Source organism: Scyliorhinus torazame, chromosome 1 (assembly GCF_047496885.1).
Source record: "Scyliorhinus torazame isolate Kashiwa2021f chromosome 1, sScyTor2.1, whole genome shotgun sequence".
In the NCBI taxonomy this organism is placed as follows: domain Eukaryota; kingdom Metazoa; phylum Chordata; class Chondrichthyes; order Carcharhiniformes; family Scyliorhinidae; genus Scyliorhinus; species Scyliorhinus torazame.
Window position 1 is genome coordinate 142,521,010 of NC_092707.1, and position 15,043 is coordinate 142,536,052.

Here is a 15,043-nt window from a genome sequence, read left to right on the forward strand (position 1 = left end):
AATAGGCATCACAGTCCCCAATCGGCCATCCCGACCCTCCGTCTGTGTCCAGCTTCTCGGCCTGAACAAAGGCCCATGCCTCCACCGGAGACTCAAAATAATGGTGCCGGTCCTTGTAGGTAACCCACAGTCGCGCCGGCTGCAACATGCCAAACTTCACCCCCTTTCTGTGCAGCACCGCCTTCGCTCGATTGTACCCGGCCCTCCTCTTCGCCACCTCCGCACTCCAGTCATGATATATCCGAACCTCCGCGTTCTCCCACCTGCTGCTCCTCTCCTTCTTGGCCCACCTGAGCGCACACTCCCGATCGATGAACCGATAGAACCGCACCAGCACCGCCCCGCGGAGGCTCGTTAGCCTTAGGCCTCCTCGTCAACACTCTATGGGACCCTTCCAGCTCCATGGGCCCCTGGAAGGACCCCGCTCCCATCAGCGAGTTCAACATGGTGACCACATAGGGCCCCACGTCCAGCCCCTCCGGGAGGCCCAGAATCCGCAGATTCTTCCGTCTCGACCGATTCTCCATCTTGAACCGCTCCTGCCATTTCTTGTGGAGTGCCTCGTGCTCACCTTTACCGCCAGGCCTAAGATCTCGTCCTCATTGTCAGATGGATGCTGGATGCCCTCCTGTTGCTCCTCCGCCCGCTGCCTGGTCTCCGCCCGCCGCCATTTTGTCCTTCCCTCCCTTCTTCTGGTCCACCGCCACCTTTTTTGTCGCCCCGCTCCTAGTTAAAGCCATATACTGACGGGGCGCTATTATTAACACCTTCCCACACCAGGAAACATCGCTAAAGCCCTCTTGGGGGCCCTGAAAAGAGCCCAAAAGTCCATTTTTGCAGGAGCTGCCAAATGTGCGACTTAGCTCCGCATAACCGCAACCGGAAATCTCGAGAGTAAATCCTTTTGGCAGTGTTCGCTTCACCAATCTGCCCCAAAAAGTCTGTGGAAACTCCTGAAAAGGGTCTGAGAGTCCGTTCCAGACGGGAGCTGCCGAATGCGCGACCTACTCCGTGGCCGCCACCGGAAGCCTCGTCCCCGCTTCTTCAATGGCCTTGGTAGATCTTTTCACACTTGTTCCCTCTGCTGCTAGAATTCACCTTTTAATAAAGGCCCTCAAGTCAGCTTGCAGCTTTAAGCTTGCCCTTCCCCCACCTGAATGCTGGAAGAGGCCCCTCTCTCCCCTGCAGTTACAGCCAAATCTTTTACTGTTTCTGACGGGTCTGGTAACTAAGAGACATACCATTCCTGGGGGGACACTGTCAGGGGAATGTTGCAGTCGTCTTCCCACACTGGGAAATGTCAAACAAATGCCGTGGGGGCCCTGTAAAGAGCCAAAAGTCTGTTCCAAGCGGGAGCTACCGAATATGCGACCTAGCTCTGCATAGCCGCACCCGGAAGTGAGGTCTGCTTTTGTATTTAACACTCGGGTACATCTATCTCAAGTGGACAAGACTGAGGATGTTGCTCCTCTTAATTTTGTGTGTAAGGTTGGAAAAGCATCTATTTGGATAGTGAAGGGTTGTGTTACATTGAGTCTACAGTACAGCAATAATTATGCCAACATTTGTGCTTCATGTGAACTGTGTTTCCTGACCTCTTCTAACCTTGTCAGCATATCCTTCTGTTTCTTTCAACCGTGGGCAGTTATCCAACTTCCCCATGAGGCAAACAGTATAGCTGCATTCAACTAACCCCTGTACTATATTTTGCATGCTTGTCATTTAAAAAATAAATTTAGAGTACCCTATTATTTTTTTCGCTAATTAAGGGGCAATTTAGTGTGGCCAATCCACCTAACCACATCTTTTGGGTTGTGGGGGTGAAACCCCATGCTGACACGGAGAGAATGTGCAAACTCCACATAAACAACGACCCAGGGCCAGGATTTGAACCTGGGTCCTCAGTGCCGCAGTCCCAGTGCTAACCACTGCGGCTCATGCCGCCCCCTGTATTTCGCGTGCTTGTCATTTTTTTTTTGGAGTCTTTGGTTTGAAGACTATGGTTTACTGGGAAGCTCCTATATTCTTCCAAGACTTGGGCAACAGGTACTGCAAAGCACTCACCATCTGTGGTGTGTTCGCAAATTCTCTAAATCCAGTGGCAAATAATGTGGTCCCTCCCAAGTTGACATGCATTGAGGCAAGAATCAGTCAAAACCAGCTCCGCTGGGCAGGACTTGGTGTTTGCATGCCTGATACCAGATTCCTGAAGCAACTGCTCCACTTGAATTCAGTCAAAGTAGGAGACTCCCAGCAGCATAAATGCTTTAGAGATGTCCTCAAAGCATCCCTGAAGAGGCCAAACATCCACACTGGCATGTGGGAGATCCTGGCCTGTGACCAACCGAAATGGAAAAGGTTTATTCGGGAAGGCACTGAACACACCGAGGTACCTCTTTGGAAATGTGCAAATACGAAGTTGAGGATTCCGAGAATGCACAAACCTCCATTCATCCTTCAAGCACCACCTGACACAGCCTGCAGATCACACATTGTACTCAAGTGAAATATTTTTTCTGTCTACCCCATAGAAACGCTCATTTTATTTTTCAGTACCCGATTCTTTTTTTCCCCCAATTAAGGAGCAATTTAGTGTGGCCAGTCCATCAACCCTGCACATCTTTGGGTTGTGGGGGGTGAGAATGTGCAAACACTGACCCAGGGCTGGGGTTGAACCGTGTCCTCAGCGGCGTGAGGCAGTCGTGTGAACCCCCTGCGCCACCGTCGTGCCCATAAAAACATTTTCATTTCCTTGATCTGTCATTACCTTGATCTCTATCAGGCCTCACCATTGTTTTATTTTCTGGAGTGTTTTCTCAGTTGTCGTATTTTTTTCCCAATTAATGGGCAATTTGGTGTGGCCAATCCACCTAACTGGCACATCTTTGGGTTGCAGGGGTGAAACCCACACAGACAAGGGGAGAATTTACAAACTCCACATGGACAATGACCCAGGGCTGGCATCGAACCCGTATGCACAGTGCCATAGGCAGCCGTGCTAACCACTGCGTCACTGTGCCCGGAAAAGCCAATTTCAATTAAAGAATACAATGTGCATATCAAAAAAGAGACTACGAAAAATACAAGGACTCCTGTATTGGGGCTGGTTGAGCACACTGGGCTAAATCGCTGGTTTTTAAAGCAGACCAAGGCAGGCCAGCAGCACGGTTCAGTTCCTGTACCAGCCTCCCCGAACAGGTGCCGGAATGTGGCGACTAGGGGCTTTTCACAGTAACTTCATTGAAACCTACTTGCGATTTTCATTTTCATTTTTCATATTCAAATCTGATATCACTTGGCTGGGGAAATAAAAGAACTGGGCAGATGGAGGCATATAAATGTATGGTGTTCATACAAATGTGAAGGCTTTTAAGTCATTTAGATAGATGGATTTGTTTGGGATCTTTGGGTAAAAGACAGTGGGCAAGTGAGGTTAACTTAAGGAAGAGACTGGTCTTCATGAGCTACTCTTATTTCTATTAATAGCCATAATCTGGTATCTTGCTTTATTGTCTAATTATTATGCATTTTGAAGTCAATAACTGATTTAGCTATGCCAAAATGCTCTAGGCAAATTTTACATTCACTTAATCTATTCTCAATAATATGCCATTTTAATTTTACTTGAGTTGAGCAGTAACTACTGGAATATTTTGTTTGTGTATTCATGGTTATACTTGGCATTGACTTTTGACTTTGTCCTCCGAATCTCACATTATGTGATGAAATAACTTTTGTAGCATTTGCTATCTGTTATTCAGACCATAAGAAATAGGAGCAGAATTAGGTCACTTGGCCCATCGAGTCTGCTCTGCCATTCAATTATGGCTGATAACTTTCTCATCCCCATTCTCCTTCCTTCTCCCCATAACTCCTGATCCCCTTATTGAACAAAAACCTATCTACCTCTGTTTTAAAGACACTCAGTGATTGGCCTCCACAGACTTCTGCGGCAAAGAGTGCCGCAGATTCACCACCCTCTGGCTGAAGAAATTCCTCCTCATCTCTGTTTTAAAAAGGACTGTCCCTTTAATCTGAGATTGTGTCCTCTGCTTCTAGTTTTTACTACAAGTGGAAACATCCTCTCCACATCCACTCTATCCAGAGCACGTAGTATCCTGTAAATTTCAATAAGATCCCCCCCTCATCCTTCCAAATGAGTACAGACCTAGAGTCCTCAACCGTTCCTCATACGACAAGCTCTTCATTCCAGGGAGCATTCTTCTCAACCTCTTCTGGACCCTTTCCAAGGCCAGCACATCGTTCCTTAGATACGGAGCCCAAAACTGCTCACAATACTCCAAATGGGGTCTGACCAGAGCTTTGTATAGCCTCAGAAGTACACCCCTGGTCTTGTATTCTAGCCCTATCGACATGAATGCTAACATTGCATTTGCCTTCCTAACTGCCAACTGAACCTGCATGTTAACCTTAAGAGAGTCGTGAACAAGGACTCCCAAGTCCCTTTGTGCTTCTGATTTCCTATGAATCTTCCCATTTAAAAAATAGTCTATGCCTCTATTTCTCCTTCCAAAGTGCATAACCTCGCACTTTTCCGCATTGTATTCCATCTACCACTTTTTTGCCCACTCTTAGCCTGTCCAAGTCCTTCTGAAGCACACATACTTCCTCAATACTACCTGCCCCTCTACAGATCTTTGTAACATCTGCAAACTTAGCAACAGTGCCTTCAGTTCCTTCCAATAATGTATATTGTGAAAATTTGTGGTCCCAGCCGATCCCTGCGGTACACCACTAGTCACCGTCTGCCATCCTGAAAAAGACCACTCTATCCCCACTCTGCCTTCTGCCAGTCAGCCAATCCTCTATCCATTCCTGGATCTTACCTGTAAACCATGGGCTCTTAGCTTATTTAACAGTCTCCTATGCGGCACCTTGTCAAAGGCCTTCTGGAAATCTAAATAAATCACGTCCACTGGTTCTCCTTTGTCTAACTTCCTTGTTACTTTCTCAAAGAACTCTAACAGATTCATCAGACATGTCCTCCCCTTGACGAAGCCATGCTGACTCAGTCCTATTTTATCATGCATTTCCAAGTACTGTGCGATCTCGTCTTTAATATCTAAATATCTAAATTCTTACCAATGACCGAAGTCAGGCTAACCGGCCTATAATTTCCTGTCTTCTGCCTCCCTCCCTTCTTAAACAGTGGTGTTACAATAGCCACTTTCCAGTCCTCTGGGACCCTTCCTGCTCCAGTGATTCCTGAAAGATCATCAGCAATGCCTCCACAATCTCCTGAGCTATCCCCTTTAGAACCCTGGGGTGTAGTTCATCTGGTTCAGGTGATTTATCCACCTTCAGACCTTTCTATTTAATGCTCACAACCTACTGATGGTTGCAGGAAAAAAAAATACTCTATATGCAAGAACAGTAAATATTAGCTCAAAAGTTGTTTCTGCAATACCAGGAAGTAGGCTGCCATAACCTTCAGGGCTATGTGCCAAGCGCTGGAAAATGGGATTAGTGTAGTCCGATCTTTGGTCAATAATGAGCCGAATGGCCTCCTTGTGTGCTGTAAACATCTATGAATCTATGGCCATTGTAAGGAGTAGGATCAACAAATGCAGTGTCTAAAATGTGTCTTTTTTTAAGGATAACTTTGTTATAGGGCCAGCTGTGGCTTGTTGATGGGATATTGAAAGTGTAGCCAAGCTGAAACTGTAGTTGATCTGATGTTACTCTAATTTTTAACTTTTATAAGCAGGTAATTTTATGTAGTTATTTGACAAAATTGTTCCAGCTGTAATTGGGTATTGTGAAATTTGTTTCTGTGCTTGCAGAAAGGGTGTGATTCTAATATTGTTTTTAAAATCCTGTATTAACCAATTTAATTTGGATTTCTTCTGTTAAAAGACAATCTGAACATCAGCTGGTGTTGGTTGTGGTACACCCATCATACTGTTTCAGCTGTATAGTTTGTGTGCTATGTTGCCACCTGAAGCATTAGAAATACTGAGCATGGCTCTGCACCTAATGCTAATGGAATATTTCATATCCATATTTCATATGATGATTTTCTCTTATGGTATACATTCTTTAATTTAAAAAAATCTAATTGAGGTGCAATTTAGCATGGCCAATCCACTTACCCTGCATATCTTTGGGTTGTGGGGGTGAGACCCACGTAGACATGGGGAGAATGTGCAAACTCCACATGGACAGTGGCCCGGGGCCGGGATCAGCACCGTGAGGCAGCAGTGCTAGCCACCTATGATATACATTCTTGAAATCCATAAATTAAAAAAAAAAAACAATCACTGCTTAATGAAACCATGTTTGCCATGTAAGAGCTGATCACTAACCTCAACAATGCTTAACTTTACTTGCATTAAGTGTAGCAGTCCTTACACTGCAATCGTTAGACCTAGTCTTAGTCTAGTCATTGAATATAAATTTGTAGTAGGTTGATTGGGTCTAAGCTGTGCTTGTATCCTAATGATGAGATTACAACATGACAGATGGGTGAGGAAGGCTGTCAATAGCCAGGATACAATCTGTATAAAAACAAAAAATGCTGGCATACCTGGCAGGTCAGGCAGCATCTATGGAGAAAGAAACTGAGTTAACGTTTCGGGTCGATCTGTCTTCAGAACTGAGAAAAGTTAGACATGTACTAGGATTTGAGCAAGGAGTAGGTGGGACAGAGGCAACAGAATCTCTGTAATAGGATGGACATTGTGAGAGAATGAATTACAGGGTCGAAGGGAATGGTGAAAGAGCAGAAGAAACCGGATGTGCTTGGAGATCTTGGTGCTGCTATCTGATGAGGGGGAAAAAACAAAACAAGCAAAGAAAAAACCCAAAATGGGAGGGGGTGGCAGAGACAGTTTTTGGTCTGCAATTGGTGAATGCAGAGTATGGAAGGCTGCCAAATAGAAAGCTTGAGAAACAGCACCTCATCTTGGGTCGAGTTTCACTGGAACAATGCAGCAGGCCAAGGACAGATGTCAGTGTGAGAGTATGATGGATTAAAATGGCAGGCCGCAGGAAGCTCTGTTATGCTTGTGGACCTTACTGGAGGTGTTCTGCAAAGAGTAACCAATGTTTTGGGTCTCCTAGTGTAGATAACACATTGCAAGCAGTCAATTCTGTAAGCTAGATTGAAAGAAGTACACACAAATCACTGCTTCACCTGGTAAGGATGTTTAGGGCCTTGGACCATGTGGAAGTAAACGGGCAGGTGTTAAATCTGCATTTGCATGGAAAATTGTATAGCGGTTTCAGAAGCGAAGAATTTGAATCTATTGTTTCCGAATAATCTGGGATTATTTATTTCCGATCCTTTAGTGCCTCCTGCGCAAGTGGAGTGTAACAGTTCCAAGAAGCAGCAAATGCTGTCCTTGCCAGTGATGCTCACATCCTGTGAAAGAATAAAATGAATTTCTGAATTGAAACGGGCCTTTTCTTTTTTAAAAAATAAATTTAGAGTACCCAATTCATTTGTTCCAATTAAGCGGGCAATTTTGCATGTTCAATCCACCTACCTTGCACATCTTTGTGTTGTGGGGGCGAAACCCATGCAAACACTGGAGAATGTGCAAACTCCACAAGGACAGTGACCCAGAGCTGGGATCGAACCTGGGACCTCGGCGCCGTGAGACTGCAGTGCTGCCACTGCTCCACCGTGCTGGCCCAAACGGGCCTCTTCTAATCCCCAGTTATGTACATGCAATATTTTTTTTCTAACTCAATAGGAAAGAAAAATTTTCAAGCTCCTTCATCGCAAAGTCTTCCTTCTCTATATTCTGGCTATGCATGTATCCAACAATTTCTAGTCTTATTTTAGGCTTGCAGAAATTGAAGTGCTCAATTGTCAGGTCACTTTGGGTTGTTGAAACTGCTTATACATTGGAGTTCCTGATGTTCTGGAGCCCTATCAGCTGGTCCTGAAAATTTATATTGGGATTATGTCTAGATGTGTAATCCATCCATCAGGAACTAGTGATACAGGCATCTCCAAGCCTGTGCAAAGGTATCTAGGCAAGTCAGAAATTTGGTGATGGCAGACTTCATTGCAGTGTTAATGTAAGTCTATTTATTACACTAATAAAGATTATATTATTGTTGCCTTTTCCTACTGCACACGCTACTCGTGTGTGGTAGGATCCAATAATCCTTTTACATAGTGTTTCTTTGCAGAACATGTGATGTGGTTCCTGTTGCATCACATTTTTTATTTTATACTCTAAAAGCATAGTTGTGTGACTTTTGGTATAGTACACAGGCAATCTTTGTGCACATGTCAGTGGTGCATACTAATTTTGTCTTGTGCTAGCTTTTGCAATGATTTGGTTTTGTTTGGTAGCTACTTTATCCAATTCTGACTGCAGTGTGACCTTTTTAATGTCTTCTCCTTTGATTGTGCTGCTTGTACCTCTGGACTCCCAGATTAATTTATTTGGGCAGGTTTGGTCTCTATTCTTTCGTACTTTAGATGTCCTAGGGGATGCAATCCTTTGATTAAAATAGCTTTATATTTGTGTTTACTTAATGAGATTCTTGTGGCTGTTCAGTTTCTCATTAAATTATTGCTTGAAGCAGAGAAACCTGAAAAAGCTGATGAAGAGGGAATGGTTTTACTATTGTATAGAAATTGACCAATTTTTCCTCCTGACCTTTTCAGTTACTGGCATTATGCATGATTTCCATAAGACCAGCCATCTGCATACCTTCTGAATGCAATTAATTTAAGGCACATGATGTGCAGTGTAAATGCAAGCTTGCTCTTTTTCTTGTACCAAAGAAACAGCTGATCTAGCTGATCTCGGACCTTGTTGGCTAGTGTGTCCAAAATTAGTTATGGTCATGTAAGTATGTATGTAGAATGTATTTAGAACCTGCATGTAAACACTTAAATTCACAGTAAGAAGTATCACAACACCTGGTTAAAGTCTAACAGGTTTATTTGAAATCACAGGCTTTCGGAGTGCTGCTCCTCCATCACTTCATCTGATGAAGGAGCAGAGTTTTGAAAGCTTGTGATTTCAAATATACCTGTTGGACTTTAACCTGGTGTTGTGAGACTGCTTACTGTGCCCACCCCAGTCTAGTCCAGCGCCGGCATTTCCACATAATGACTTAAATTCATGATCATGATTAATCTGGATATGCTTCTATTTGCTGATACCAACAGATCTTGGTCTTCTGACTTTGGGTTTTATATGTCACTGACACAATGGGTGGGGCTAGAAAGCTTTTCCCAAAACTCCATCCCCAGAAAATTGAAAAGGAAAAAGTTGCGATCCAACGTAACAGGCCCACAGGAAGTTCTCAACACCTCTCACAGTACACTAAGTTTCTTGTGCCTTTTGGATTCCTCAAAGTAAAATATGCTTCATGTTCAAGCCATGGCAATGACAAATGTGGTAGATGTCCTTTGAAATACCATCAAGGGTTGGGAGAATTAATGTATTCTAGGGATAAAGAAATTCCGTTCGTTTGATGTGTGCAACAGTATATTAACATGGGTGGGTTCATATGGCGAACAGCAGTGATGCTTTTTTTAAAGAGTTCTGGCAGTTTGTTTATTCTTAGCCATTTTTTGAGTTTAGATTGTTGGGGGGTGGAGGGCAGGGTGAGAGCCAGCACTCTTGTCTTGTTTCAGTTAGCTTGGTGCTGCTGATTCATTTCTCGCTTCTCTGTTCTGGCTTCCCCATTTAACAGTATTTTTAAAAAAAACTGTTAGGGGTGAGGGTAGGACACTTGACAGAAAGCTAGTATCTCCAGTGCCGCCTGCCTCTGTTTACCAATTTTATGCTGCAGTATACAACTGGTTTTCATTTGGGTTATAGCAGGTTATTTACCTTGTGTACTGCAGCATGACTGAATTTACTACCAATGAATCCTGCCCATAGGTTAAAACTCATATATATGCAAATCATTTACATTTTCAGTTGGGTTACTTTTTCTTGCACATTTGAGCTTTTATTTAACAATCCTTTTGGGTTGCTTTGATACATAGTGTAGTGCTATAGTGTTAAATTAGATTAAATGTAACTTTATATGCTATTGTTCACATTCCTCCAACGCTATTAGTAAGATGAGCACGTGCCATTCTTATTTTCCCACAGGAAGATTGGGATGTCATGTAGAGTAGGTTTCGCATTCTGTAGATTAGAGTTTTGCCTATTTGATAAGGCTTGACATTATCTTTCGATGCTGTACATGCTGGTTTATTTTGGGAGTTGTCAAATTGAAACAGGAGGTAAGCTTACAGAAATGGATGTGGCGGAAGCTGTTAACGTTAGTTGTAGACATGTTGATCAATTGCATTCTTCCACAATGATGTACTGTCTGAAAATAAGACTATGGTGCAGCTATTTGCCGTAAACTAACATGGATTTTGTGTGGGCAGGGTGGCGCAGTGGTTAGCACTGCCGCCTCACGGCATTGAGAACCCAGGTTCAATCCTGGCCCCGGGTCATTGTGGAGTTTGCACATTCTCCCTGTGTCTTCCTGGGTCTCACCCCCACAACCCAAAGCTGTGCAGGTTGGGAAATTGGTCATGCTAAATTGCCCCTTAATTGGAAAAATTAAAAAAAAAACATGGATTTTGTTTATATGTACCGTGATCTGAAAACAAATTAGTGAACACCTCCAACTTCATGGAATGATTCTTATTACTTCATAAGTATGTACGCTTAATTAGTTGGAGGTATTTTTGAAACAAGGTGTTGAGGGCTTGCACAAGCAATTCTGCCAAATCTGTTGTGGTTTTTGATATGGCTTTGCACCCTCAAGCAGAATTTCCTCAAGGTTGCTGCAAATGTGAAGAATCCCAAAATATTTTAGAAGTTCTTGAGTTTAGACTGCAACACATTTCAGCTTGGCTCAGAGCAGGATCTAAGCTTTCAATGGTTTGTTTCCACCCATTATAAGCAATTTTTGGCATTTGCTGTGAGAAGATGCATTACTTCAAAGAAGGGAAAAATCCATGTTTTTATTTTGAATGAAGTATCCTGTTGCCTAGCTCTAGTTGCATTTTCCCACCATGTATGTTGGGGTGACATCTCCTGTACTTTAGTGGTGCACGCTATTTTCCTATCCTCGCAGTGTTGTGGGCCTGCAGTTATGATCCATTTCCATTTTCTGGCTAAGATAGGAATAGAATACCCCTGGTTAGGAAATATCATCTTCCAGACAAACTATAAAATTTGAGAGGTTCCTCACTTACATAGCCAGTTCTTTACTTGGCATTTCTGACCACAGACGGTGGTGGGAGAGGGAACGGTATTACTAGAGCTGATTTACCGAGGTTTGTATTTTTATAGCCTGCGCCGAACCAGCTGTGGTGCATGCTGTGTTTTTCTCTGGTTTCTCCAGGTATTTCTGGTACAGCCATATTAGCATTCCACATATAATATAGTTGGCTTTGTGAGATGGGGGAAGAATATAGTTGGCTTTGTGAGATGGGGAAGGATGAATGTTACTCTGTGTTTGTAAACCTCCACAATTGTATTAGTAATGTGGTTAATCTTCATACTGTTTTTTATGTTCTGATTTGAGTTTTGTGCATTGGCTCACCACCTTGAGTAAAGTTCAAATGAAGTAAATCTTTGAGATCAGTATTTAGACTAGCCGTTTTAAAACCTATTTTTGAAGGATAAAAATACTTAACTGGGAAAGTTTCCCGACTTTGCAATTTGGTTTTCATGGACTACCAAACAACTGCAACATAATGTTATTGCCAGCTCTTGTTTTGCAAAAAGGGTGATTTAATTACACAGATATGTTTCAAGGATCGCACTCTCCGACAACTGCTTTGTTGTGTTTCTTTTCCTAAAGGCAAAACCTGTTTTTAAGTACCCCAGTCAGTTTTGTTATGGCTGACTTCACTTTTTAAAGCTACCATTGAGGTAATATCCTGTTCAGAGGCAGCTTGTTCCAGAATAAGTTACTTGCCCTACTGTAGGCCAGAGGGGGAATTTTCCCCCCTCGCAATTTGGGTGCGATTTAGCGTGGCTAATCACCTACCACCCACATCTTTGGGTTGTGGGGGGTGAGTCCCATGCAGACACTGGGAGAATGTGCAAACTGCACATAGTCTGTGACCTGAGGCCAGGATTGAACCCGGGTCCTTGGCGCCAAGATGTAGCAGTGCTAGCCACTGTGCTGCCCCCGGCCAGCGTGGGCACGTAACATTTGCAAAGCCGTTTCCTTAATGTTGCATTATTTTAATTACATTTCACTGAACTCCAATGACTCAATTTAACAGCACTCTTCTAAAGTGTCATCACAGATTAACCCTGGTTACAGATTTGGTAACTTTTCACTAGTGGATTATTGTAACTATTGCTAATGTGATTCTTTAACTGACTTTTTTTCACCAGCGTGGGTTTGTGTTTTAACCCCAGTAGGAAATCTATTGCACCTGATGTTTGCAGTTTTTTTTCTCCAAGAGCCAAGTGTTCTCCTGTGACTTTGCTCTGGCTGTCTTCATCCATTGCAAGTTTTTCTCTAGCTATTGAATTGTAAGAATGTGAAACTAGCTGCGTTATATGCAACCCCCCCCCCCCCCCTTGAAGATTTGGTGCTCTGATTGTTAACTAAGAAGCTGTTGGGAGCAAAAAGTAGGGTATAATTCCACCATACAGTATTTTTGTGCACAGTCTTCACTGGAAACTAAATCAACTTTGTCAAGGCCTAAGATTTGTTGCCACTTGCAAACTGTTTCTGAACTTTTCCTTTGAGTGTTGAAATCTCTTTTTTTTTTTTGTTGCAGAAATAAGCAGAGTACGAAAGGACATGTATACTGATACAATGAATGGCCTTGTAGACAAGCTGCCAATGGACCTACCAGACCCCATAGGACCTATTATGCAGTTACAAGAAAAACTATTTGTGCCTGTGAAAGAATATCCCGATGTAAGTATCTGTGAAACTTCACATTTCATGGACTATAACAGATTTTCAAGTGAGCAACCTAGCCTTCATGAACAGGGAATAAACTGAAGCAGAAGAAAGTTGCATTAAAACATTTTTTTAATAAAAAGAATGCCCAATTATTATTTTCCCCAATTAAGGGGCAATTTTAGCGTGGCCAATCCATCTAACCTGCGCATCTTTGGGTTGTTTGGGTGAAACCCACACAGACATTGGGAGAATGTGCAAAATCCACATGGGACAGTGACCCTAGGCTGGGATTCGAAACCTGCGCCGCAGTTCCAGTGCGCCACATGCCACTCAAATAGCATTTTAAAAAATTGAATACACTATTTTCTAAAAGTAAATTTCTGAAGTTCATACTATAAAAATATGCTGTCTTATTTTAATTGGCGATATATTGGTTTTATAAATTTCAACTCCAGTTTGCACATTGCTTACAGTCAAATGAAAATGTAGCTGCCGCCAGATTTTACGACACTCTTTCAATGAATGTTCACCTACATCCAATGATGGCACTGATTTGTACATTTAAAAAAAACTTTATTCCTGGGGTGTGGGGTCATAGAACCATAGAATCCCTACAATGCAGAAGGTTATTCAGCTCCATCACATCTGCACCGGTCCCTGCTCCGATGGAGCACCCTACCTAGGCCTAATCTGCCACCCTGTCCCTGTAACCCCACCTAACCATTGGACATTTAAGGGGCAATTTAGCATGGCTAACTTACCTAGTCGGCACATCTTTGGACTGCGGGAGAAAACTGGAGCGCCGGAGGAAACCTGCGCAGGCACTGGGAGAATGTGCAAACTCCACACAAGACAGTCACCCGAGGTCAGAATCGAATCCGGATCCCTGCAGCAGTGATGTGGCAGTGCTAACCACTGTGCCACCAGGCTGCCCTTGGGTGGACCGGATTTCTCTATACCTCCAATCTCTGCATGTATATCCCATGTAAAATACTGACATCCTGTTTTTCTTGCAATTATCGTGGTTGTAAAATTATAAACACAAGTTAAAATGCTATGGTGGACATTGTTGCTCAATATCTGGGTAGCAAGGTAGCACAGTGGTTAGCACTGTTGCTTCACCGTGCCAGGGACCCGGGTTTGATTCCCGCTTGGGTCTCTGTCTGCACGTTCTCCCCGTGTCTGCGTGGGTTTCCTCCGGTTGCTGCGGTTTCCTCAAGTCCTGAAAGACTTGTTTGTTAGGTGAATTGGACATTCTGAATTCTCCCTCTTGTGTACCCGAACAGGCGTCGGAGTGTGGCGACTAGGGGATTTTCACAGTAACCTCATTGCTGTGTTAATGTAAGCCTGCTTGTGACAGTAATAAAGATTATTATATATATTTTTATATAATAGGAGAAGGAAAAGAACCATAAGACTCTGGTGATTGAATAAAGCAGCAATTAAATAAAAGATGGCTAGATAAGTGAACTTGAGGGATGCAACTGCTGAAAGGATGTATATAACGTCAGAGGGGAAAATAGCTTGTGGAATCTCAGAAAATCAGAGTCCATACGTCTGACTGCTGCGTTTTTAATTAATTCAGTAATGAGATGTGGGAGTCACTGAAAAAGCTAAAATTTATTGTCCATCCCTAATCGCCCTGAAGAAGGTGGTGGTGAACTGCCGCCTTGAATGAAAGCAAGTAACCTGCAGTGCCATTTCAGAGAGCAGCTAAGCTTCAACCACAACACTATGGGTTTGGAGTCACATGGACCAGACAGAGTAATTACAACAGATTTCTCCATTCCTGATGTAAATCTTTATTCCAATTTGATTAAATTAATTGAATTAAATTTCCCAGCTGGTGTGGTTGGATTTGAATTCATGTCCCTAGAGCATTAGTCCATGCCTCTCGATTACTAGTCCAGTAGCACAACCACTATATTACCAAACACCCATGTTGTCTATTGCTGTCCACAAATGAAAGGCATGGGTTTTACAGAGAAGTGGGTTATTGAAGCGGAGAGAAACAAAAGGATGCCAAACTTCTTGATGAGGTAGTTTAGCAATCAAATAGATGTGAGTTTCTACATTGAGATGAGCACCAATGTCCACAAGGACTAAAACCATCCAAAAGCAGAACTTAGGAAATGGTAACTACTGGTTGGAATTGTATAAACCCTGT

The 15,043-nt window shown here is 43.0% G+C and overlaps 1 protein-coding gene across 8 annotated transcripts in view; it reads left to right on the forward strand.

Moving 5' to 3' along the window:
* The window catches only part of LOC140413718 (KH domain-containing RNA-binding protein QKI-like), a 123,063-nt gene that overhangs the window by 25,994 nt on the left and 82,026 nt on the right, over nt 1-15,043 (forward strand). For all 8 annotated transcript variants that reach the window (XM_072500923.1, XM_072500929.1, XM_072500927.1 and 5 more), the window contains exon 2: nt 12,746-12,888. In XM_072500923.1, coding sequence (XP_072357024.1) covers nt 12,746-12,888 — 143 coding nt within the window. The remainder of the gene's footprint in view (nt 1-12,745; nt 12,889-15,043) is intronic.